The 21,090-nt window shown below is 38.9% G+C and overlaps 2 protein-coding genes across 2 annotated transcripts; both read left to right on the top strand.

The window, feature by feature from the left end:
* Positions 1 to 5,671: 5,671 nt before the first annotated feature.
* Positions 5,672 to 10,985, top strand: ndufa9a (NADH:ubiquinone oxidoreductase subunit A9a). The gene is made up of 11 exons (XM_087797008.1): positions 5,672 to 5,732; positions 6,425 to 6,598; positions 7,684 to 7,781; positions 7,855 to 7,946; positions 8,037 to 8,178; positions 8,245 to 8,347; positions 9,547 to 9,617; positions 9,690 to 9,766; positions 10,408 to 10,503; positions 10,613 to 10,679; positions 10,747 to 10,985. The coding sequence occupies exons 1-11, from the start codon at positions 5,678 to 5,680 to the stop codon at positions 10,915 to 10,917; spliced, it is 1,146 nt and encodes a 381-aa protein (XP_087653134.1). The 5' UTR covers positions 5,672 to 5,677; the 3' UTR covers positions 10,918 to 10,985.
* Positions 10,986 to 12,090: 1,105 nt separating this feature from the next.
* LOC148073979 (putative polypeptide N-acetylgalactosaminyltransferase 8) lies at positions 12,091 to 19,322 on the top strand. The gene is made up of 11 exons (XM_087798267.1): positions 12,091 to 12,265; positions 13,584 to 13,866; positions 14,926 to 15,089; positions 15,165 to 15,348; positions 17,895 to 18,092; positions 18,164 to 18,278; positions 18,344 to 18,529; positions 18,594 to 18,731; positions 18,807 to 18,899; positions 18,957 to 19,124; positions 19,188 to 19,322. The coding sequence occupies exons 1-11, from the start codon at positions 12,091 to 12,093 to the stop codon at positions 19,320 to 19,322; spliced, it is 1,839 nt and encodes a 612-aa protein (XP_087654393.1).
* Positions 19,323 to 21,090: the final 1,768 nt, after the last annotated feature.

Here is a 21,090-nt window from a genome sequence, read left to right as displayed (position 1 = left end):
TCAGACTTCAGGTGGGATTTAATGTGTCTATATATCTACACAATAAAAAAAAAAGCAATGTGTTGTGTCTTTCAAATCATATACAATTTTTTACCATATGTTTTAAAAAATGATTTTCACATCGAGTTTAAGATCAAAAAATTTCTTTAATTTAATTCATAAATTCACTATTGTGCTGCAATTAAACTTACTGAAGATGGCTGCAACCATGACATCCTAACCCATGAACAAAGAGAGATGACTGAGGACAAGAGGATACATGCCCGAAATATAAACAATTCATTCATTCATACAGTATACTCAAGCAGCTTTTAAAGCTGATGTTTGGACACATTTTGGTTTCAAAACAAATGAAAGTTACGACTTTTGTTAAAAGTCATGTGGTCTGTAAATTCTGCAACAACAGATTCAAGTACTAGGACAATACTACAAATACATTTTTGTTCGTACAGTATTGCAATATTTCGCAATAAATCCTATCGTTGACAATGAATCATGATACGTATCGTAATGCCAGATTCTTGCCAAAACACCCCCTTAAAAGGCGATTTCGCATCAGATGGACTTAAAAATATCAACCCAAGGCAAATAGTCAAGGCAAAGCCAATGTCTGTGCCGTTAACAAGGAGTATTACGTGAAGAGTCACTACGGTGTTGGTATTTAAATTCATTAGTGCGAAATGATGTATAACATTGTGTATTTTCGCAATCTGTTTACATAACATTCTACAGCAAATAGTAGCTGAGTGGTTGTCCGACCCACATGCTGGTCATCTTTCAGAAAACCTGGCCCTCAGCAAATGTTTTGATGTTTAGCTCTAGCGTGTTGCCTTTCACTGAACTATCGTTGAAAATTGGGCATTGATTAATGTAAGGTGTTCTCTCTTTAAAGGGGCACTGAACGTAGCACCATGCTGTCGGCTATGTCTCTTACTTATTCTCAGTCATTTTCCTTGAGTTATTTAAGATAGCTTGTTTTTTTTAACAATAACAAATGTGCACCGTTTGTTGAGATTTCGTGAAACAAGTTTGAGAACCAATGCAAAGTAGCATTATATGTCATTTAAAAATCCTTCATAACATCTTCAAATGAGGCACTTTTAGAACATTCATTTTCTAAAATTCAAATAGTTAGCTACAATTAGCATAGCCACTTGGCAATAACTTGTCTGTTGAAATACAGAATTGTCGTCAAATTTAACATGTAAATAAAGCATGATGAAAAGGTTTACACGGGGGTTGATGCGAGGTTTCACTCTGTCTTTACCAGTCTTAACCTAAAGTACTAAAAAGGTTATTCAACCTTCAGAGTATATAGATAGATAGATAGATAGATAGATGGATGGATGGATGGATGGATGGATGGATGGATGGATGGATGGATGGATGGATGGATGGATGGATGGATGGATGGATGGATGGATGGATGGATGGATGGATGGATGGATGGATGGATGGATGGATGGATGGATGGATGGTTGGATGGTTGGATGGATGGATGGATGGATGGATGGATGGATGGATGGATGGATGGATGGATGGATGGATGGATGGATGGATGGATGGATGGATGGATGGACGGAAGATAGATAGATAGATATAACTTTATAATACCAAACTCTGCCCCCGTATCATACTTTTGTCGCACACTCATACAGGATTGTTGTCCTCAGACCAACCCGTCCTGTGTGTGTGTGTGTGTGTGTGTGTGTGTGTGTGTGTGTGTGTGTGTGTGTGTGTGTGTGTGTGTGTGTGTGTGTGTGTGTGTGTGTGTGTGTCTGTGTTGGGGTGTGTGTGTGTGTGTGTGTTCACAACAATCACTCTGAATATGATTTTTTTATGATACCAGTAACCCTGGAAACCATCCCATTAGGTTTGATCATTAACTTCAGACAGAGATTATGAGATAACATAGAAGAGATTGCTATAAAATGTAAAAATAGATTGAGTTATACGAGCTGGAAAGAGTGAACAGTAACAACGAAGGAGTTAATGGTTAAGTTATTCTGAAAAGGGAGCGAATGAATGAACGAGTAAAATAAACGATCAGGTTATCTGTTGTCAATTGTGCGATTCTTCCCCCTGCTGGCGAACTTGTAAACTGTAGGCATATTTTTGTCTTAATTATATATGTAACCGTACAGAGGGTGATGTGCCAATATACAATGGTTGCACGTCTTTTGTGCTATCTACAATAGTAAAATTAATATTTTACTTATATTTTTGTATTTACAAAACACTTGTATTTGTAAATATCTAATTTTCATTTAGAAAACAAAAAATACAGTTGTAAAACTTAAAATTCTGTGTGCGAAAATTACAGCACATTTACATAAATTAAATTATTCTGAGACAATCGTAGCTCATAATCTGCAAAAACTGAGACTCCAAATCTCCTTGCAATTCACATAACAGCCACTGGAAGGCAGCGTTGTAATCAACATTGACCTGTGAGTAAGTAAGTAAGTAAGTACAAACTATTTACCTTGTTCTGAAGTAGATAAACTAAACTTTTGTCATCGGCCCAGTCACGGTGGCAGGCCAAGGGACAACCCGAGGGACAACCTGAAGTTCATCAGAGCTTCGGTTCTGACAGAACACTATTCGGCTTAGAGTCGCCTGGTTTTATTTCATTCCAGATGGCAGACGGAAGTAATCAGGATGGGCTATACACTCTTTGCCCATCAACCCCCATGATTTTCCGGATCGGAAGTACTTGCGTTTCGCCCTCAAGGATCAAGTGTTTCAACTCCCGTTCGGCTACTCTCTGGCACACAGGACCTTCACCAAGTGTGTGGAAGCAGTACTTGAACCAATGAGAGCAAGTGGGGTGAGGATATTGACCTATAACAGGGGTAGGGAACCTGGTCCAGAAAGAGCCGCAGTGGGTGCAGGTTTTTGTTCCAACCGATCAAGCATGTACAGTTTAACCAATGAGGTTTCAGCTGAACAAGCAACACCAGACTGACAATCAACTGATTACACTCCTAAGACACCTGATTGGATAAAATGCGGGACTAATAAGGGATTCTAAAATAAAATAAATAAATAAAAAAAATGTGTCCTCTTGAATGGTTGGAACGAAAACCTGCACCCACTGCGGCTCTTTCTGGACCAGGTTCCCTACCCCTGACCTATAAGGACAACTGGTTGATCCTTGCCAGAGGCAGAAAGTCACGCTGGGGTTAATGGTGAACCTCAGCAAGAGCGCTCTGACTCCATTCCAGAGGTTAGTTTACCTGGGGGTACTGCTGAACACAGAGGAAGGATATGCGTGCCTCCCCGTCATGTGACGACAGCAGGCGCTGTTATGTCCCTCCTGTGGCTCGTGGCAGCAGCTCACCAGTGCTGCGGCTGGGCTTGCTGCATATGAGGGAGCTCCAGAGTTGGTTTGGTCGTCTCAAGCTAGACCCAAAGCAGGACCAAGGTCGAAAAGTGAGCCTTCCCGCTCGGGTTTTGCGGGACATCAAGTTTTGGAACTCTCTAGAAAACCTCAGACGGAGAGTTACATTAGGTTGCATGCTTCATTACACTATTGTTCACAGACACATCTCTGACAGGTTTGGGAGGCACCTCAGGTCAGATGTACGCCAGCGGGGTGTGGAACAGACCAGTGTACAGACACATCAACTGGCTATGGATCTCCCTCCTGACCTCTGATTGCCCCCCACTAGGCGTGGACGCTTTGGCCCACTCGAGTTGGCCGGCCGTCTACTGTTCGCCTTCCCTCCTCCGGAACTCCTCCTCCCCTTGGTTCAGGGAGCAAAGCAGGAGAGTCTGAGGTTAATAGTGGTGGCGAAATGAGGGATGTTCTCTCGCTGGTGTGCAGACAGGTCCCTGGACCCCAGCTCCTGATTAGTCTGTGTTGTCCTGTCTTTCCTGCAGCATTTGCTGGATAACGGATAGACTGTGGCGACACTGAGAGGGTTCACATCAGGCATAGCAACGAGGCACGTCGGGTGCTTCGGTGCGTACCAACCACAGGGGGGCTACAGGCTTTGACCTCCTGTGAGGCCTTCCAGCCCTCATCGGGATCTCCAGCTGGTGCTGGATTCTCTCGCAGGCCTGACCTTTGAGCCTCTTGACAAAGTCCCACTGGACATTTTTTCTTTTAAGGTTTCACTCCATGTGGTCCTGGCATCCACGAAGAGAGCGAGTGAGCTTTGTGCTATCCCCATTAACCCTGAGTGTCTTTCCTTTTGAGTCCAGGAGGTTCACAACTCCTCCTTCTGTGTGACAACTCTCATGCTGCTGGCCTTCCAACTGCGGCCTCACTTGGACCCGGGTCAAGATCGCCTTCACTTGTTTGTCCTGTGAGGGTTTTGTCTTGCGGCGCCTGGCCTCTTTCAGCCGCTCTGATGCCTTATTTATCTGTCATGGTAGATGTTGGCTGGGTGAGCCAGTCTCCCCTCAGAGGTCTCTCATTGGGTGAGATCGGCCATTATCCAGGCCTACCAGGCAGCGGGTGGAATCGAATTAGGGGCACATTCCACCCGTGGTGTGGCAGCTTCAGTGGCTCTTTTGCGGGGTGTTGCAGCAGAAGATATCTGCTCAGCCGCTTCTTGGGCGTCCACCTCAATCTTCGCTAGAACCTATTTCCTCGACATGGCGACATGATCAGTAGCTCATACTGTTTTTGAGCGATGCCACCCCCCCAAGGCCCACGGCTCAAGTGGATTTGGATCCTGGGCCAGCGGGGCCCTAGTGATGCTGCTGTCAGGAGCGGCGTACAGCTGGGGGTACATTGATCCCGTCGGGCTTTGCCTTGGTTTAGACCAGTAGCGAGCAGTTAGAGAGCCGAGCACCAAATTACATAGAACTACGAATTGGTGCAAAGCCCTCTAACCACGTTGCCCAGCTGCCACCTTTTCTCAGCTGAGTTTTCAGTAGGAGGAAGTGCGGTTGGGATTCCCCACCTCTTATAGGAAGTGGGCTGCACCCAGCTGGGAGGCGAGTTCAATAAGATTTCTCAGAGACGTGGCAGGGCCTAGAAGATAAACCAGTAACGAAGCAGTTAGAAGGCTTCGCACCAATTCGTAGAACCTGAAGTTATGCAACATATAACTCAGGGGTTCTTGCAGATTTTTACCTATGATTGTCCCAGAACAAACAAGACTTGTAAGTAAGACCATGTAATTGCTGATCCACATGTAAATGTAATTTCACACACCTCATTTTAAGTTTTACAAATGTATTTTTTTTTTTTTGTAAATTAAAATGGTATATTTACAAGTACAAATGTTTTTTTTAATTACAGTAATACAAGTTTCAAATATGAATTTTGCATTTGTTTAGATCACAACACACAATATTTGCAGATAAAAATACAAATATTGTAAATATCACAAATATTAGTGAAACAATAATAACTCCTTCATTTTGAGACTTCAGAAAACAAATTTTGACATTTGGGCAACATTTATTTGCGTTCATATGATCCGCCAGATATTAAAATATTATTTATAAAACAGATATAAAACATTATTTCTTAATTTTAGGGGCGTTGATATCTATATTTTGTATATCGATTTATTTTTAATATATTAAAATGAAAATATATATACGAGATGCGATGAATGTATAGCTAGTCCCTTCTGATCTTAAATACATTTATTTCAAAATACACTTGCAAAATAACAGTTGTAATTCGGTCCTCACCGCTCGCCGTAGAAGGAAAATGGCGGCTGTAGCGCTTGTTAGCCGTCCTGCGAGTGTCCTTCCGAGGATTTCTAGTAAGTTAATGGATTGTTACTCACTAAAGATTGTCATTCTTGGAATTGTATAATGCTCTGTAATAGATCTAGGAACGTGCTATGGCAAATTGCTTTATTATTATTTCGTCATGTATGAATTGAATGACCTTGCTAACCTGTTATATGCTAACACTTGCTAGCCGATGTTTGTGTATCTTAATAATAACAAAACTAGTTGTACAATCTTATTCCGACATGAATATGGTCGAATAATTGTAGTTAAAGTTTCACGTGTTTTGGCTAGTATCTAGTAACATTAGTTATCTATACGATAACCTTTTTTAAGTTTAAGATTGTCAGTGGTTATGATTCTTGATAGTCTTACGTCGTATTTTTGCTCAGGTTTTGTATAATTCTAACTCTGTATTCTGCTCCTCAGTAACAAATGTTGCTGCATTCTGGACTGAAATGACAATAAATAACGCTTGAATTTATTATCTAAACTTTTATTTGTTTACTTGGAAGGAAAAGGTTGATTACATGGCATCGTATTTAATTGTAATAGCATTCTTAAATTGGTACCAGCATACTATTTGCATCCATTGGGTTGTTATCACTGTATTTTAATGTAAATATGAGACAAAACAATAACATTGTGAACTTGATTTTGACACAGTAAACACCATACATTCTTACATATTGTAGCTATAACAACTCTTTCATCGCTATAGGCAAGTCCACTCCAGCTGTCGCCGCGGCTGCTTTGGTAGCGACAGGCCAGCAGAGGAAGCTGCACCATGCTGTCATCCCTAAGGGAAAAGGAGGACGCTCGTCCTCCAGTGGAATAGCAGCGACTGTCTTTGGAGGAACCGGTTTCCTGGGGCGTTATGTGGTCAACCGACTTGGTGAGTTGATCACAACAATGACAATGTCACAATTATTTTAGTTTCTAATAGATTGACACAGGCTTCGAAGTTAAACTTTTTTAGGTCTAGGCAAGTGTTGCCTTAAAGAAGAGCATACATGTTAGAGGGCCTATCTCATGCTCTTGTTAACACCCTTTGAAAACAACAAGAAAGTAAAATGACAACTTCAATATATATTTTCAGTCATTTATTTGACTTGCAACAAATAATGCAATAACATTTTTAAATAATGCACTTGTATTTCTTCATTTTAGCATATCAGCTATGCATTAACATCTTGTGCTTCTACTGCTAGTAGTTGTTAATTTATAACAAATATGTATTATAAAAAATATTCACAAACTTAAAAGAAAGGGCTTTGAATAAATAAGCACCTGGCAAACGTGTTTGAGTAATGAGAATTACAAGAACATGATAATTAATGACTGGATTATATGTAAAATAAAATTAGATTTGGTTAGTCACTGAATATACACTATGTTAATTTATATAAATAGATGTATAGATATATTGTAGAGGAAATTATAAACAAATATATAAAACGCATGCAATTATTATTCTATCAATATTATCGTTTTCATTAGCGGCTTGTATTCTATGTTTACACAAAGTATACAATCCATGTATGTTACACACTTTGTAGCCGACAGCCACAAATCAAAATAAACACATAAACAACATCGACAGGTTTAGGAACTGGCGAGTTTCGAGGGCAAATGAACCACTAAATACTTCTAGCACTGAATTTAAACAATGAAATAAACTTACCTAAAAAAGTTGTGTATTTTGCTCAATTTTTTCCCAACAGCCTGTAATTCCTCATCTCTCCTTCGAGATGCTGATGTAACGAGTGTTTCACTCGGAACTGCTCGGCTGTTTCCGTCATCATTTGACCAAAAGCTTCCAAAATGGCTGCGCCCATGTTGTTTACCTTTTACCGTCTTGACAATTTCATTATGTCCATTCGACGAAACAATTACGCTACCAGTATTTATTAACAAATTAAAAGCCAAAGGCGGTCACGGCAAACAACATATTTTTACTGTTTCATTTTATTTTTGCAGGTCGCATTGGGTCACAGGTCGTCATCCCTCACCGCTGTGACCAGTACAACATTATGTATTTAAGGCCCATGGGTGACCTTGGCCAAATTATTTTTTTGGTAAACCTCCTCGCATTTGAGATGCCGTTAAATTCCTTCAGAACCTTGACAGAGCTTTCTCTGTTTCCACCAGGAATGGGATGCCAAGAACAAAGACACCATCAAGCGGGCATTGGAGCACTCGAATGTCGTCATCAACCTCGTGGGACAAGAGTGGGAAACCAAGTAGGTTTTTATTCCCCCCAACTGTCTACGATTGTTTAATATATGGAGCTAATCTGACCCACTTTTCCCCCTCCTCTTTATTGTTAATAGAAACTACCGCTTCGAGGATACGTTTGTGACCATACCTCAGCAGATCGCAAAGGCTACCAGGGAGGCTGGAATCGAAAAGTTAATCCATGTGTCTCACCTCAACGCTGACATAAAAAGCTTATCCAAGTACCTGAGGAACAAGGTACTGTAATCTCCCCAAAAATGTCCTGCTGTCATTGAAACCATCACAACCAACAATCTGTTCCAGGCGGTTGGAGAGGCGGCTGTGAGAGACGAGTTTCCTGAAGCGATCATCATGAAGCCTTCAGAGATGTTCGGGAGGGAGGACAGGTTCTTCAACTATTTTGCAAGTAAGTCAACAACGATGAATATCCCGTAATGTGGGAATAAAATAATCTTAAAAATAAATTAAAAAAAACTCTTGTTGAATCCTCATACTAATGTTTTTTAATCTCATTAATAGGTGTGTGCGATATGGACGTTTAATTATATCTCGATATATCTCTATATTTGTTTGTTTTTTTGACGATAACAGTAATTACACAATATTCCGTCAATCTGTGTTTTTTTTAAAAAATGTATAGGGTTTCTTTACGGACTGATACTGATCCGATACATTAACTTTCCTGCACTACTTTGAAAATAAAACACAAATAACACTTACTATAAAAAACTACTATAAAATGTTTATTTTGTTTAACAGTTAAATCCTTAAAAATAACAAATATAAACTTCAGTTTACAAAGAAAAAATAAAGCATAAATGTTTGAGATGCATTGCAACGATATGTTAAAAAGTACTTAAACAAACTGAAAGAATTTAACATTATTTTAGTAAACAAAAAACTCGGAAAAAACGATATGATAGTATTTAGAACAACACATTTTTTTAACACAAACAAAAGCACATTCATAGTCTCCCCAGCTTCAAAAACGAATAATGGTTTGCAAATAAATGTAAATAAAATAAACGCACTCCGCTAAAATCAGATACTAGAACAACAAAAAGTATTCTAAAATAAACTAAACAGTGAGTCGACTTTCATTCATGATCGCCGTTTAAAACACACTCACTAAATACATCAGTACTGACCGACACTGAGTCGTGCAGGATTCATTGAATGATGATTTTTTGAGTTTTCTGTTGCGATCCTCAAACTAGAATCATTATCCTTATGTCAACCACGCAATTTAAATTTAGTCAATAAAGAGTTTGACGTTGCAATGACTTAACCTTAACATTTGTCATGTATTTTGTGTTTGAAGTTATTTGATTTATCTTAAACAAACACTTTGGAAGCTTCTCCCGTCTCTAAAGGACACCGAAGATAACTTTGCTCTTTCTTGTTCTGATGCTTCTTTAAATGTTTCATAAAGTTACTGGTGTTGAATCTTGTGGAGAGATTTCTCTCCCTCCAAACATCCGCATAAATCTTGACTGCAGCAGCTGTTAGCTCTGCTGTTGGCAGGCACTTTGGGTGTAGGATAAATAACAATTTAAAAAAGTAAAATAAAATAGTAAATGATGTTTATTTCTCTTTATTTTTCAGACATGCGCTGGTTTGGAAGCGCGGTTCCACTGATCTCCAACGGAAAGAAGACGGTGAAGCAGCCTGTTTATGTAAGAACTGCTATTATATTGATTATTGAACTCCCTTGACTTAAAAATACTAATGATATTTTAAAATATTAGGTGGTGGATGTGGCAAAAGCCATCATCAACGCCGCCGTAGACCCTGATGCTATCGGGAAGACCTACGCATTAGCCGGGTTGGTAGAAAAAAACTTTATAATTCAGTTTGTTTTATACTGTTTTATACTGAGCTTAGAATAGAACAGATCTTGTTGAAAACGATTCATTCTTTAGACGATTTATCTTGTGGTTTCCCCTAAAGCCCAGGTCTCTATCTGTTGTATAAAGATATTGTATTAAAGCAGCAATACATAACATTTTTTACATAATTGTGTTCTCATAGTTTGTGTAATGATTGGATTAGTTTTGAACAGGCATGACTTACAGAAGAACTCTCAAGCTATTGATAGGCAAACTGGGGAGTCTGTGTCACATGACTACCAAACTGCTTGACAGCAATGGGTCAGAGTCCTTTTTTCATATCAGGTACTGAGAGATTATTCCTTTAACTTGAAGATAAACATCAGAAACTGACATACAAAATGTAAACTTAAAATCTGCAACATCTATACTGAAACTTTATGGAATTGCAGTTACACTATTCTGTCACTAGGGGGATCCAGAAGACACATTTTCTATCGTGTGTATTGGGGCTTTAATTTAGCCTGATTGTATTTACTTTTTTCCGGTTTGAATATTAAACTGGAATCCGTTCTAAATTGGTCATTATCTAGTCAAGATTTTGTCTTATGTTTTTGTGTCTTTTGTCGCCACCTAGCCCCAACAGGTACCTTCTTCATGATCTGGTGAAGTACATCTACGGTGTGGCACACAGGCCCTTTTTATCCTATCCTCTCCCGCGCCCTATCTATAAGTAAGTGAGCCTTAATCTTTTAAATACCTTATTTTGATCATTTAAAAAATGTAATAAGGTAAAGGATGTTTTTGGATAATAGGGTCTTAAAATCTAATATTCCTTTCAGTCTGATAGCGAGAGGTTTCGCCATCAACCCGTTTGAACCCTGGACTACCCCAGATAAAGTGGACAGGGTAATAAAATCCGCCTTCATCTCTTGCAAGTACTGATACTGTATGACGATGATGTCTCTCGTCCCAGTTCCACACAACAGACATGAAGTACCCGGGACTTCCTGGTCTGGAGGATCTCGGCATCACTCCTGCTACGGTGGAGCAGAAGGCCATCGAGATCCTACGTCGCCACCGCGGATTCGAATACCTGGAGGCTGACCTGGAGGAGACGAAGCCAGCCAAGACCGTCAGCTTCTAGACCAGACACTGACAGGAACCTGTCACTAACTAAGTTGTGTATATAAATAAATAAATATCCTCTCTGGATTGTTGCCGAGTTTGGGTGTTTAAAGTAGGGAATGTTTATGGAAAGGGAGGAAGGATGTTATCTAAGGAGAGACAAATTAATAATATAGATATGTTTTTAAAAGGTACAAAATAATATGTCTAAATACATATATGAAGAGGTGTGATAACTGAGGGATACAGTGTTGAATGATATATTGCAATTAAATTAGTACATGGTATATAGATTGAGATAGTAATGTAGTAGATATGAGTATACATTATGTACTTATATGGATATTTGCTCAGTATTTGCATAGTGAGGTAAAAACTGAGAATGAGGGAAACATCTTGAAAAATAATAGTGTTGATAGTTATATTGCAAATTTAATTATGGTATATGAGTGGGTAAATAATAATGTAGTTTACATGTCTGGATTATGTATTGAAACAATTGAAATATGCTCAGTATACGCATATATATTATACTACATAATGTCATATTGTGAAATATAGATAATATGAGACTATATATAAATACATATTACTTACTTACTTACTATATATTTCTTGCTATGAGTGACAAACGTAGTTTAAAAACGTTTCACTTACTTCCTACTATTATTTCGAACTACAGTGTTATTTTCATTTGATTTTGCTCAATTCTTATGTTTATTTCTTTGTTTCTAAGGTTTATACTCTATCGAAAATAAAACGTATTTAAGTTGAAGATGACCACTAGAGGGCGGTGGTGGACCACACATGCGTCCTGGGCCAGCGGTAGTGAATCACTTGTTCAGGAGACTCTGACCTTCTTTATCCATGTAATCATAATAAATTGGTCAGATGACAGTTTCAAAGCCACTGCCATAAACGACAATGCAATATTGATTGGTCATAGAAGGCTACTGTGTACTTTGTAACTTGTAAACATGCACATGATAGATCATGTTCATATTCCCACTAAAACATCCTGTTAATATAAAAGGTTCTGTCACTTCAGAGTAGCTCGAGTTATTCTTTCAAATCCGTCCGTCATTTCAACGGTTGAGAAAATAGAGTTGACTCTGTTATCTTGGAGATAAGATGTACTTACTTACTTACTTATTTATTGGAGGGATGTTCAGGAACAGCCACAGTGGAGGCGATGAAGGCCCAGGTGCGAGGAGCTGGAGTCATCGGAGTGATTCTGTTTGGAGTTTACATCCTTCTTTACACAAACACAAGTTTACTAACAGAGAAGTCCGTTCCTCAGAGAGCTGCAGGAGAGTCCAGGCTGGTCAGGAAACTGGACAGGATTGAAAAGATTTTAAACAACCTCAGTAAGTACTGGACTTTAACTTCATCAAATGAGAAAAGGTTTTGGTTTTTCTTGTATATTTAAAAAATAGTTTCTGACCTTAAAGCAAACTAGAAGCTTCTATTAGCAATTGCAAAAAGATAAGACTTAAGTGTTTAAATGTATTCAAATATATTCACGTTCATGTCAATATTTTGGGTTTCTGTATTATTTATTCACTATACATGTTATTTAAATGTTTGTTTAGATTAAACTTTGTATCTTCAAAAGGTATTTATGGACAATTTCGGTTATATAATTTCTCTAATTGTTTGGTTTAATAATCATTTAGATAAATCTGAGGTATAATTGATTTATTTTTACACACATTGGTTCTATTCAAAATAAGAGATGGACTCACGCCAGAGCCAAACAAAGGACCACATGATGAATGATAATAACAATTAAATAATAGTTATAATAATAAAAGACACATTTTAATTCACTTACTAAAATAGGTGTTTAACTGGAAAAGAAAAGAAAATGCAAGATTACTGGTTCCTTCATAGCCTCAAGTAAATCACATAAATAGTTAAAAAGTGATTTATTTTTTAAATTTAGTTTTATATATTTGATATTTGCTGAGGATTAAAAAACGATTTATAAGATGCTCATTATTTTTATCTTGGTGTCGATAGTAAAACAATGTCCTGCAATTAAGAGTAACATTAATATTTATCCTGATTAAAAAAAAACTCTAAATTGAATAATTTCCTGATCACCAGAATTGACATTTAGTGTTATTTTCAATATATCAAAATGTATAAATATTAAAAGGATAAATGTTATGAATAATTAAAAATTGCATGTCCTTAACTGTATTCGAAATTATTCAATTATTTGTAAAATATATATATATATATATATATATATATATATATATATTTTTTATTATTGAATTCGAAAAATATTTGAACTTTGGTGTAATTGTTCTTGTATATTTGAACTATATTTAGTTTTCCAATTATGTGTGACATCACATCTGGTTTTAGAACCTAGTGATGCTACATTCTATTAAATCATTACTACATAGTTTTTTCAGTTATTTTGGTTCATAATGTATGTTTTATTTAAGTTTGAAGCCTGTTTTAGCCATTTATGGACTGAACTAACATGCAAATGTATACAAGTTAATGGTAGCTAAGCTAGGTGTTAGCTAGCATAATAAGCTAGCACTAGCATTGTTTAATTTACATGTTGCATTTAAACTATTTCAAGTTAGTTTATTAGCAACATTATTTTATCACATCATCACATGTCTGTAACACGACTAACTTGTTTGTGCTAACATTCTACACCAGCTAACCTGGTGAAGAAGTCGACATTGAAGACCTCCATTAAAGATGATCCATCAAAACCTCACGACTTCACTGTCCGCCAAAAACAACAACCGCACGACGAGGAACAAAAACCAAAGTTTCCCAAGTTGTATCCAGACTCTTACTTGTTCGTCAACTGGGGCGAAGGCTTGACGGCGGAGGAGCAGAAGGAAGCCGAAGGTCTCTTCCAGATCTATGGATACAACGTGTTTCTCAGCAACAAGATTCCACTGGACAGGAAGCTTCCTGATCTGAGAGACAAGAGGTATCCAAGCATGGATCCATGTCTGAAACTGCAATAAATCCAAAAGACACTTACTTTTTAACATTTGAAACAACTTCTTAAACTGGAGCAGGTTTATAGTTTCATTTTCTCAATGCTTTAGTTAAATGTTACCAAAATGTCCTTTATTAAATTAGATATAAAAGGCAATAAATACATTTTATTTTTAAGATGTTCAATATAAATATGTATAACCTCAATCCAGAAAAAAATAAATGATATGTCATTAGTCTACTAGATGGCGGTCTCTTCACTATTCTGTTTGTTTTGAATGACTGTTCTAATGCAAAATCACATCATTTTAAAACTGATGGCGCCACCTAGTGACCTCTCAACTACATGACACTGCTTCATGAAGCTTCACCAGCCCATCACTTGTTAAAGGATTCATTATAAAATTTCCATATTACTGTAAATCGCTCAAAATACAAAGCAGAAACATAAATTATAAGACTTGTAAGTTATATTAAAAACAAGTTATATTTAGCATTAAATAGAAATTATTTATATATATATATGTACATGACAGTTGAAAAAAAAGGCCGTAATATATTATATTATATTATCATATTATGGTTTGAGTCTAGTCAACAGCAAATCTGGAAATACACATTTAACATCCATTGTTTCAATCATTTAATTAAGTTAAATCGGGCTACAAACATCCTTTAACATTTAAACATATATATATATTTTTGTGAATCAATTTTTAGCTGATTAAAGTTAATTAAGATTGATTTATTTTTGGGTTATATTTTAAGCAAAATATATTTTTTTAATTTACTCATTCATATGCTCCCAGAATGGTTTTGTTATCAATGATGTTTCTGTAAATTACATTTTTTCAGCTTTATTGTTTGTGACATCAAAATTTCCTTTTCAAATACTCCATTATTTATGTTTTTTTTCTTTTTCAAATATTTACAATACCTTTCTACGCATTCAACTTCTTGAATTAATTCCATTTGATTAATTTCAATGTTTCCTAGGACAAATTATTTATCTAGAAAAATGACTTTTGTTGTTTCCCGCCTCTCACAGGTGCCTGAGGAATCATCCCAAAGACCTGCCCAGTGTCAGCGTGGTGCTCATCTACCTGGATGAAGCTCTGTCCATCATCAAGAGAGCCATGAGGAGCATCATCGCTCACACACCTTCTCACCTGCTGAGAGAAATCATACTGGTGGATGACTGCAGCTCATACAGTACGTTCAGCTTCAAAAGACATTCAGCAACATTTTCTTGGAGCTTCTAAATCAAATGTTTAAAACGGTTTCCAGGCGACCTGGGGAAACCCCTGCAAGACTACGTGGACCACCTTCACGCCGAGAGTCCGGGGCTGGTCAAGAAAGTGCGTCACAGTCGTCACATGGGTTTAGCACGATCACGCGTCTCTGGCTGGGAACTGGCTACTGCTGATGCTGTGGTCATCCTGGACGCACACGTGGAAGCCACGGTCGGATGGTGAGAAGAGAAACTGTACTTGTCTTATTTAATAGTAATGTGTTGAACTATCCTTTTTTTCAAAGCCCAAAAATATCACTATATGTGTTACAATGTGTTGCACTGAACAGCTTTTTTTTACTTTTAAAATGAGAGCGCCACCTACTGAGCTGTAAGAAAAAGTTTCATGAAACTTCATCAACTCATCAAATCTAAGGCAAGATAGAAAAATCAAATACATTTTTTTCAAAAACACAATCATATCACTCAGTTGATTCATGATCTTAAAAATGTTAGCAGTGGTCTATAAATGTTTCTTTTATCCCCTCCGTCGGCCATCTTGCTTTTGACTTTGAAGCAGGGCTGGGTCTAGACAGGCATGTATAAGGGGGCAGCCACAAATCTTGAGGGGGCATTGTGCCAGACCCCCTCTTGCCCCTGCCTAGACCCGGCCCTGGTTTGAGGGGGCACAACATTTATTTGAGGGGGCCAGGCCCCCTCTTGCCCCTGCCTAGACCCGGCCCTGGTTTGAGGGGGCACAACATTTATTTGAGGGGGCCAGGCCCCCTCTTGCCCCTGCCTAGACCCGGCCCTGGTTTGAGGGGGCACAACATTTATTTGAGGGGGCCAGGCCCCCTCTTGCCCCTGCCTAGACCCGGCCCTGGTTTGAGGGGGCACAACATTTATTTGAGGGGGCCAGGCCCCCTCTTGCCCCTGCCTAGACCCGGCCCTGCTTTGAAGGCTTTTTCGCGTTGACAACAGTTGACAGATAGGTATTCGATAATTTGCATATTGAAAAGGTTGTTTTTAAATAATTAAATACGGAAAATGTATTATTAATTTTTTCTTTTTTTTACATATAGTTTAATATTTTTATAGTCTTCATTTTAAATTCAATATTAAAATGCTGGTATATATAAACAAACAAAAGCAAAGGAGTACCAAGCTAGTGTGTGTGTTTCTAAGTCGTCACATGATTGGTTAAAAGCAACATTACATTTTCTAGATGTATTTATTTAACTGTTAAAAACGAATTCAGTATAAAAAATAATTGAATTAATTTTTTTTAACAAATGCAACCTTTTAATATAGAAATAATGTAATTCAATTAGTCTAAAAATATTTCAATGCTTAAAAGAAACATTTCAATAAAAAAATGTTAAATTCAATCATTCAATATTCTGATATCATTGATATTCTCCTAAAGCAGTTTATGGAATGAGCGTCAATAGTGTACACTACTACAATTTTCATTAAAAAAGCTGTACGTAAGATTGAACGCATTTCTCTCTGGCTTCCCCTGCTGTCAGAGCAGTGTAATTGCAACAAACTTCATCACAAAAAAAAAGGCTTTTGTGGTCGGTTTTCTCATCCTAGGAGCTTCAAAAGTACTTTAGCCATTATGGATACAAGTGCAACTTCCGTCTCCACGTAAAGCTACCGTTACCTCGTCCATGTCAGGGCGGAACCCCTGCCTCACAGAATAATACTACAGAGCCTCACACAATAATACTACAGAGCCTCACACAATAATACTACAGAGCCTCACACAATAATACTACAGAGCCTCACACAATAATACTACAAAGCCTCACACAATAATACTACAGAGCCTAACAAAGTAATACTACAGAGCCTAACAAAGTAATACTACAGAACCTCACAGAATAATACTATGAAGCCTTACGGAGTAATACTATGAAGCCTCACAGAGTAATAGTATGGAGCCTCATAGAATAATACTACAGAGCCTTACAAAGTAATACTACAGAGCCTCACATAATAATTGCCTAATATAACAATAATATTTGCCTAACAAAATAAAGTTAATATATATTAACTTTAACTTATATATATTTTATATATATATAGAGAGAGAGAGAGAGAGAGAGAGAGAGAGAGAGAGAGAGAGAGAGAGAGAGAGAGAGAGAGAGAGAGAGAGAGAGAGAGAGAGAGAGAGAGAGAGAGAGAGAGAGAGAGAGAGAGAGAGAGAAAGGGTCTGGGGCTTGTTTCTAATGTTTTTTTTAATAAACTGTTGTTTTTTCTAATAAAAGACATCTCTCCACTTATTGTTCCTCTTGTACACAATAGTTTTGTCCAACATTTGATTATAATTAAAAGCCCATATTATTTAAAATGCTTGATCTCAATTAACTAAATGGGACGATGTTTGGTCGTAGCATTCAGGAACACGCTCACAAAACACATATAAAAAGCAAAGAAAGTAGGGAGCTAACATTTCTGCTCAGAGAGACAAATCCTTCACACGATTTGTGGAACCAGATGGTAATTCCGAGGAACACCAAACAGTGGTCCCACTGTTAACGTATCCTAAGAAATGTCTATGATATTAATTCGGTTTTCCGGTAACAGACTGATTGACGTGCTAACCTCCTTAGCATAGTCAATGATCAGACTCGCTTGGTGGCTTTTGTATCTTTTGGTTCAGCTCTTTCTTTTGTGGTCGGTTTTCCTATCCTAGAGCTTCAAAAAGTACTTTTAGCCATTATGGATACAAGTGCAACTTCCGTCTCCACGTAAAGTTACCGTTACCTCGTCCGTGTCAGGGCGGAACCCCTGCTGGCCAGGATCAAGGCCGACAGGACGGTGGTCGTGTCGCCCGTGTTCGACAAGGTGAGCTTCGACTCCCTGGAGGTCGAGAGGTACCACGCCGCGTCCCACGGCTTCGACTGGGAGCTCTGGTGCATGTACGAGAGATTCACTCCCGAGTGGTACGACATGGACGACGAGTCGCAGCCGGGGAAGTACGTGCTGATACATCCGTCCATGTATTTGACTTTGAAACACTCACGGGGGTCTGTGGTGAACCCGGCAGGAGTCCTTCTCTCATGGGAATATTCGCGGCGGACAGGAAGTTCCTCGGAGAGATCGGAACGCTTGATGGCGGGATGACGACGTACGGAGGAGAGAACGTGGAACTGGGCGTCCGGGTGAGTTTCTCCCGGAGCTTGATCTGCCGTGAGGCCGTTCGTTATTGGTTTTGATTTCCGCCCAGGTGTGGCTTTGCGGCGGCAGCGTGGAGGTGGTGCCTTGCTCGAGGATCGCCCACATCGAGAGGGCCCACAAGCCTTACTCGCCGGATCTCAGAGCCCCCATGAGGAGGAACGCTCTGAGGGTAGCGGACATTTGGATGGACGATTACAAGAGGAACGTGATCATCGCCTGGAACCTTCCTCTCCACGTGAGCAGACACGCTTCCCAGACCCTCAAGCTTGTGGTCATTAACATGGGTCCCTCTCGCAAAGGATCATGGGATCAACATCGGGAACGTGACGGAGAGGAAGGAGCTGAGGGAGAAGCTGAAGTGTAAGCCCTTCCAGTGGTACGTGGACAACGTGTACCCCGGTCTGAGGAACTGGGACGACATCCTAGCTTATGGCGGGGTAAGACGTGTTCAGGAAGTCAGTGAAACTCAAACGTTTTTAATTCACGTTCTTGTTTGTATCCGCGCGATCCAGCTGAAGAACTCTCTTGGAGACTTCTGCGTGGATCAGGGGGACGTTCCCGGGAACATCCCCGCGGTGTACGGATGTCATTACCAGCAGCCACAGGTGAGCTCGGCAGGAATCCATCAGGCGTGTCGTTATAAATGTGTGGTCGCTCCACAGCTCTGCTACTACAACAACGACAGCGAGATCATCATCGGAGGGTTGAGATCCCACAAGTACAACCAGAACCGATGCCTGGTGGATCCTGGGTCGGGCAGCACTCCGGTGCTCCACGACTGTCAGGTGGCCAAACAGGCCAAGTTACACACACAGTGGGAGTTCCAGCAGGTATGATGAGAGGCTGCGTATATTTGTTATTGTCATTCCTCTCATGTGTTCCATCTGTTCCAGGGTCAGATGATCAGAAACAAGGAGACCAAGAGATGCCTGGAGATCAGCCAGGGCGAATATCTCTTCTACGAGCTCATCATTCAGAAGTGCACGGGCCAGAAATGGACCATCCAGCATGTTGCAGAGAGTTTTTAGTTGCATGTTATATGTATTATATTTATGTATATGCACCATATTTTTAGATTATAAGGCTCACAACCAAAGAACAAGTTTTTTTTCAATCATGAGGCGCATTTTTTTTCCACTTCGTGATTCTACTTCAGAGGCTCCGTATTAGTACGCAGAATAATACAACGGAGTCTTGCAAAATAATCGTATGTAGCCTCAGAGTAATACTCCGGCGCCTCATGGAGTAATACTTACAGAGCCTCACAGAATAATACTACAGGGCCTAACAAAGTAATACTACAGAGCCTAACAAAGTAATACTACAGAGCCTCACGGAATAATACTACGAAGCCTCAGAGTAATACTCCGGTGCCTCATGGAGTAATACTTACAGAGCCTCACAGAATAATACTACAGAGCCTAACAAAGTAATACTACAGAACCTCACGGAATAATACTACGAAGCCTCAGAGTAATACTTACAGAGCCTCACAGAATAATGCTACAGGGCCTAACAAAGTAATACTACAGAGCCTAACAAAGTAATACTACAGAACCTCACGGAATAATACTACGAAGCCTCAGAGTAATACTACGGAGCCTCACAGAATAATACTACAGAGCCTAACAAAGTAATACTACAGAGCCTAACAAGGTAATACTACAGAGCCTAACAAAGTAATACTAGAGAACCTCACGGAATAATACTACGAAGCCTCAGAGTAATACTACGGAGCCTCACAGAATAATACTACAGAGCCTAACAAAGTAATACTACAGAACCTCACGGAATAATACTACGAAGCCTCAGAGTAATACTACGGAGCCTCACAGAATAATACTACAGAGCCTAACAAAGTAATACTACAGAGCCTAACGAAGTAATACTACAGAACCTCACAGAATAATACTATGAAGCCTCACAGAGTAATACTACGGAGCCTCACAGAATAATACTACAGAGCCTAACAAAGTAATACTACAGAGCCTAACAAAGTAATACTACAGAACCTCACGGAATAATACTACGAAGCCTCAGAGTAATACTACGGAGCCTCACAGAATAATACTACAGAGCCTAACAAAGTAATACTACAGAGCCTAACAAGGTAATACTACAGAGCCTAACAAAGTAATACTAGAGAACCTCACGGAATAATACTACGAAGCCTCAGAGTAATACTACGGAGCCTCACAGAATAATACTACAGAGCCTAACAAAGTAATACTACAGAACCTCACGGAATAATACTACGAAGCCTCAGAGTAATACTACGGAGCCTCACAGAATAATACTACAGAGCCTAACAAAGTAATACTACAGAGCCTAACGAAGTAATACTACAGAACCTCACAGAATAATACTATGAAGCCTCACAGAGTAATACTACGGAGCCTCACAGAATAATACTACAGAGCCTAACAAAGTAATACTACAGAGCCTAACAAAGTAATACTACAGAACCTCACGGAATAATACTACGAAGCCTCAGAGTAATACTACGGAGCCTCACAGAATAATACTACAGAGCCTAACAAAGTAATACTACAGAGCCTAACAAGGTAATACTACAGAGCCTAACAAAGTAATAGTAGAGAACCTCACGGAATAATACTACGAAGCCTCAGAGTAATACTACGTAGCCTCACAGAATAATACTACAGAGCCTAACAAAGTAATACTACAGAACCTCACGGAATAATACTACGAAGCCTCAGAGTTTGTTTCTAATGTTTTTTTTTAATAAACTGTTGTTTTTTCTAATAAAAGACATTTGTCCACTTATTGTTGCTC

This window comes from Callionymus lyra, chromosome 8, assembly GCF_982586985.1.
Source record: "Callionymus lyra chromosome 8, fCalLyr1.hap1.1, whole genome shotgun sequence".
NCBI classification, from domain to species: domain Eukaryota; kingdom Metazoa; phylum Chordata; class Actinopteri; order Syngnathiformes; family Callionymidae; genus Callionymus; species Callionymus lyra.
The sequence above is the reverse complement of the archived record's forward strand: the minus strand, read 5'-3'. Positions and strand labels throughout refer to the sequence as shown.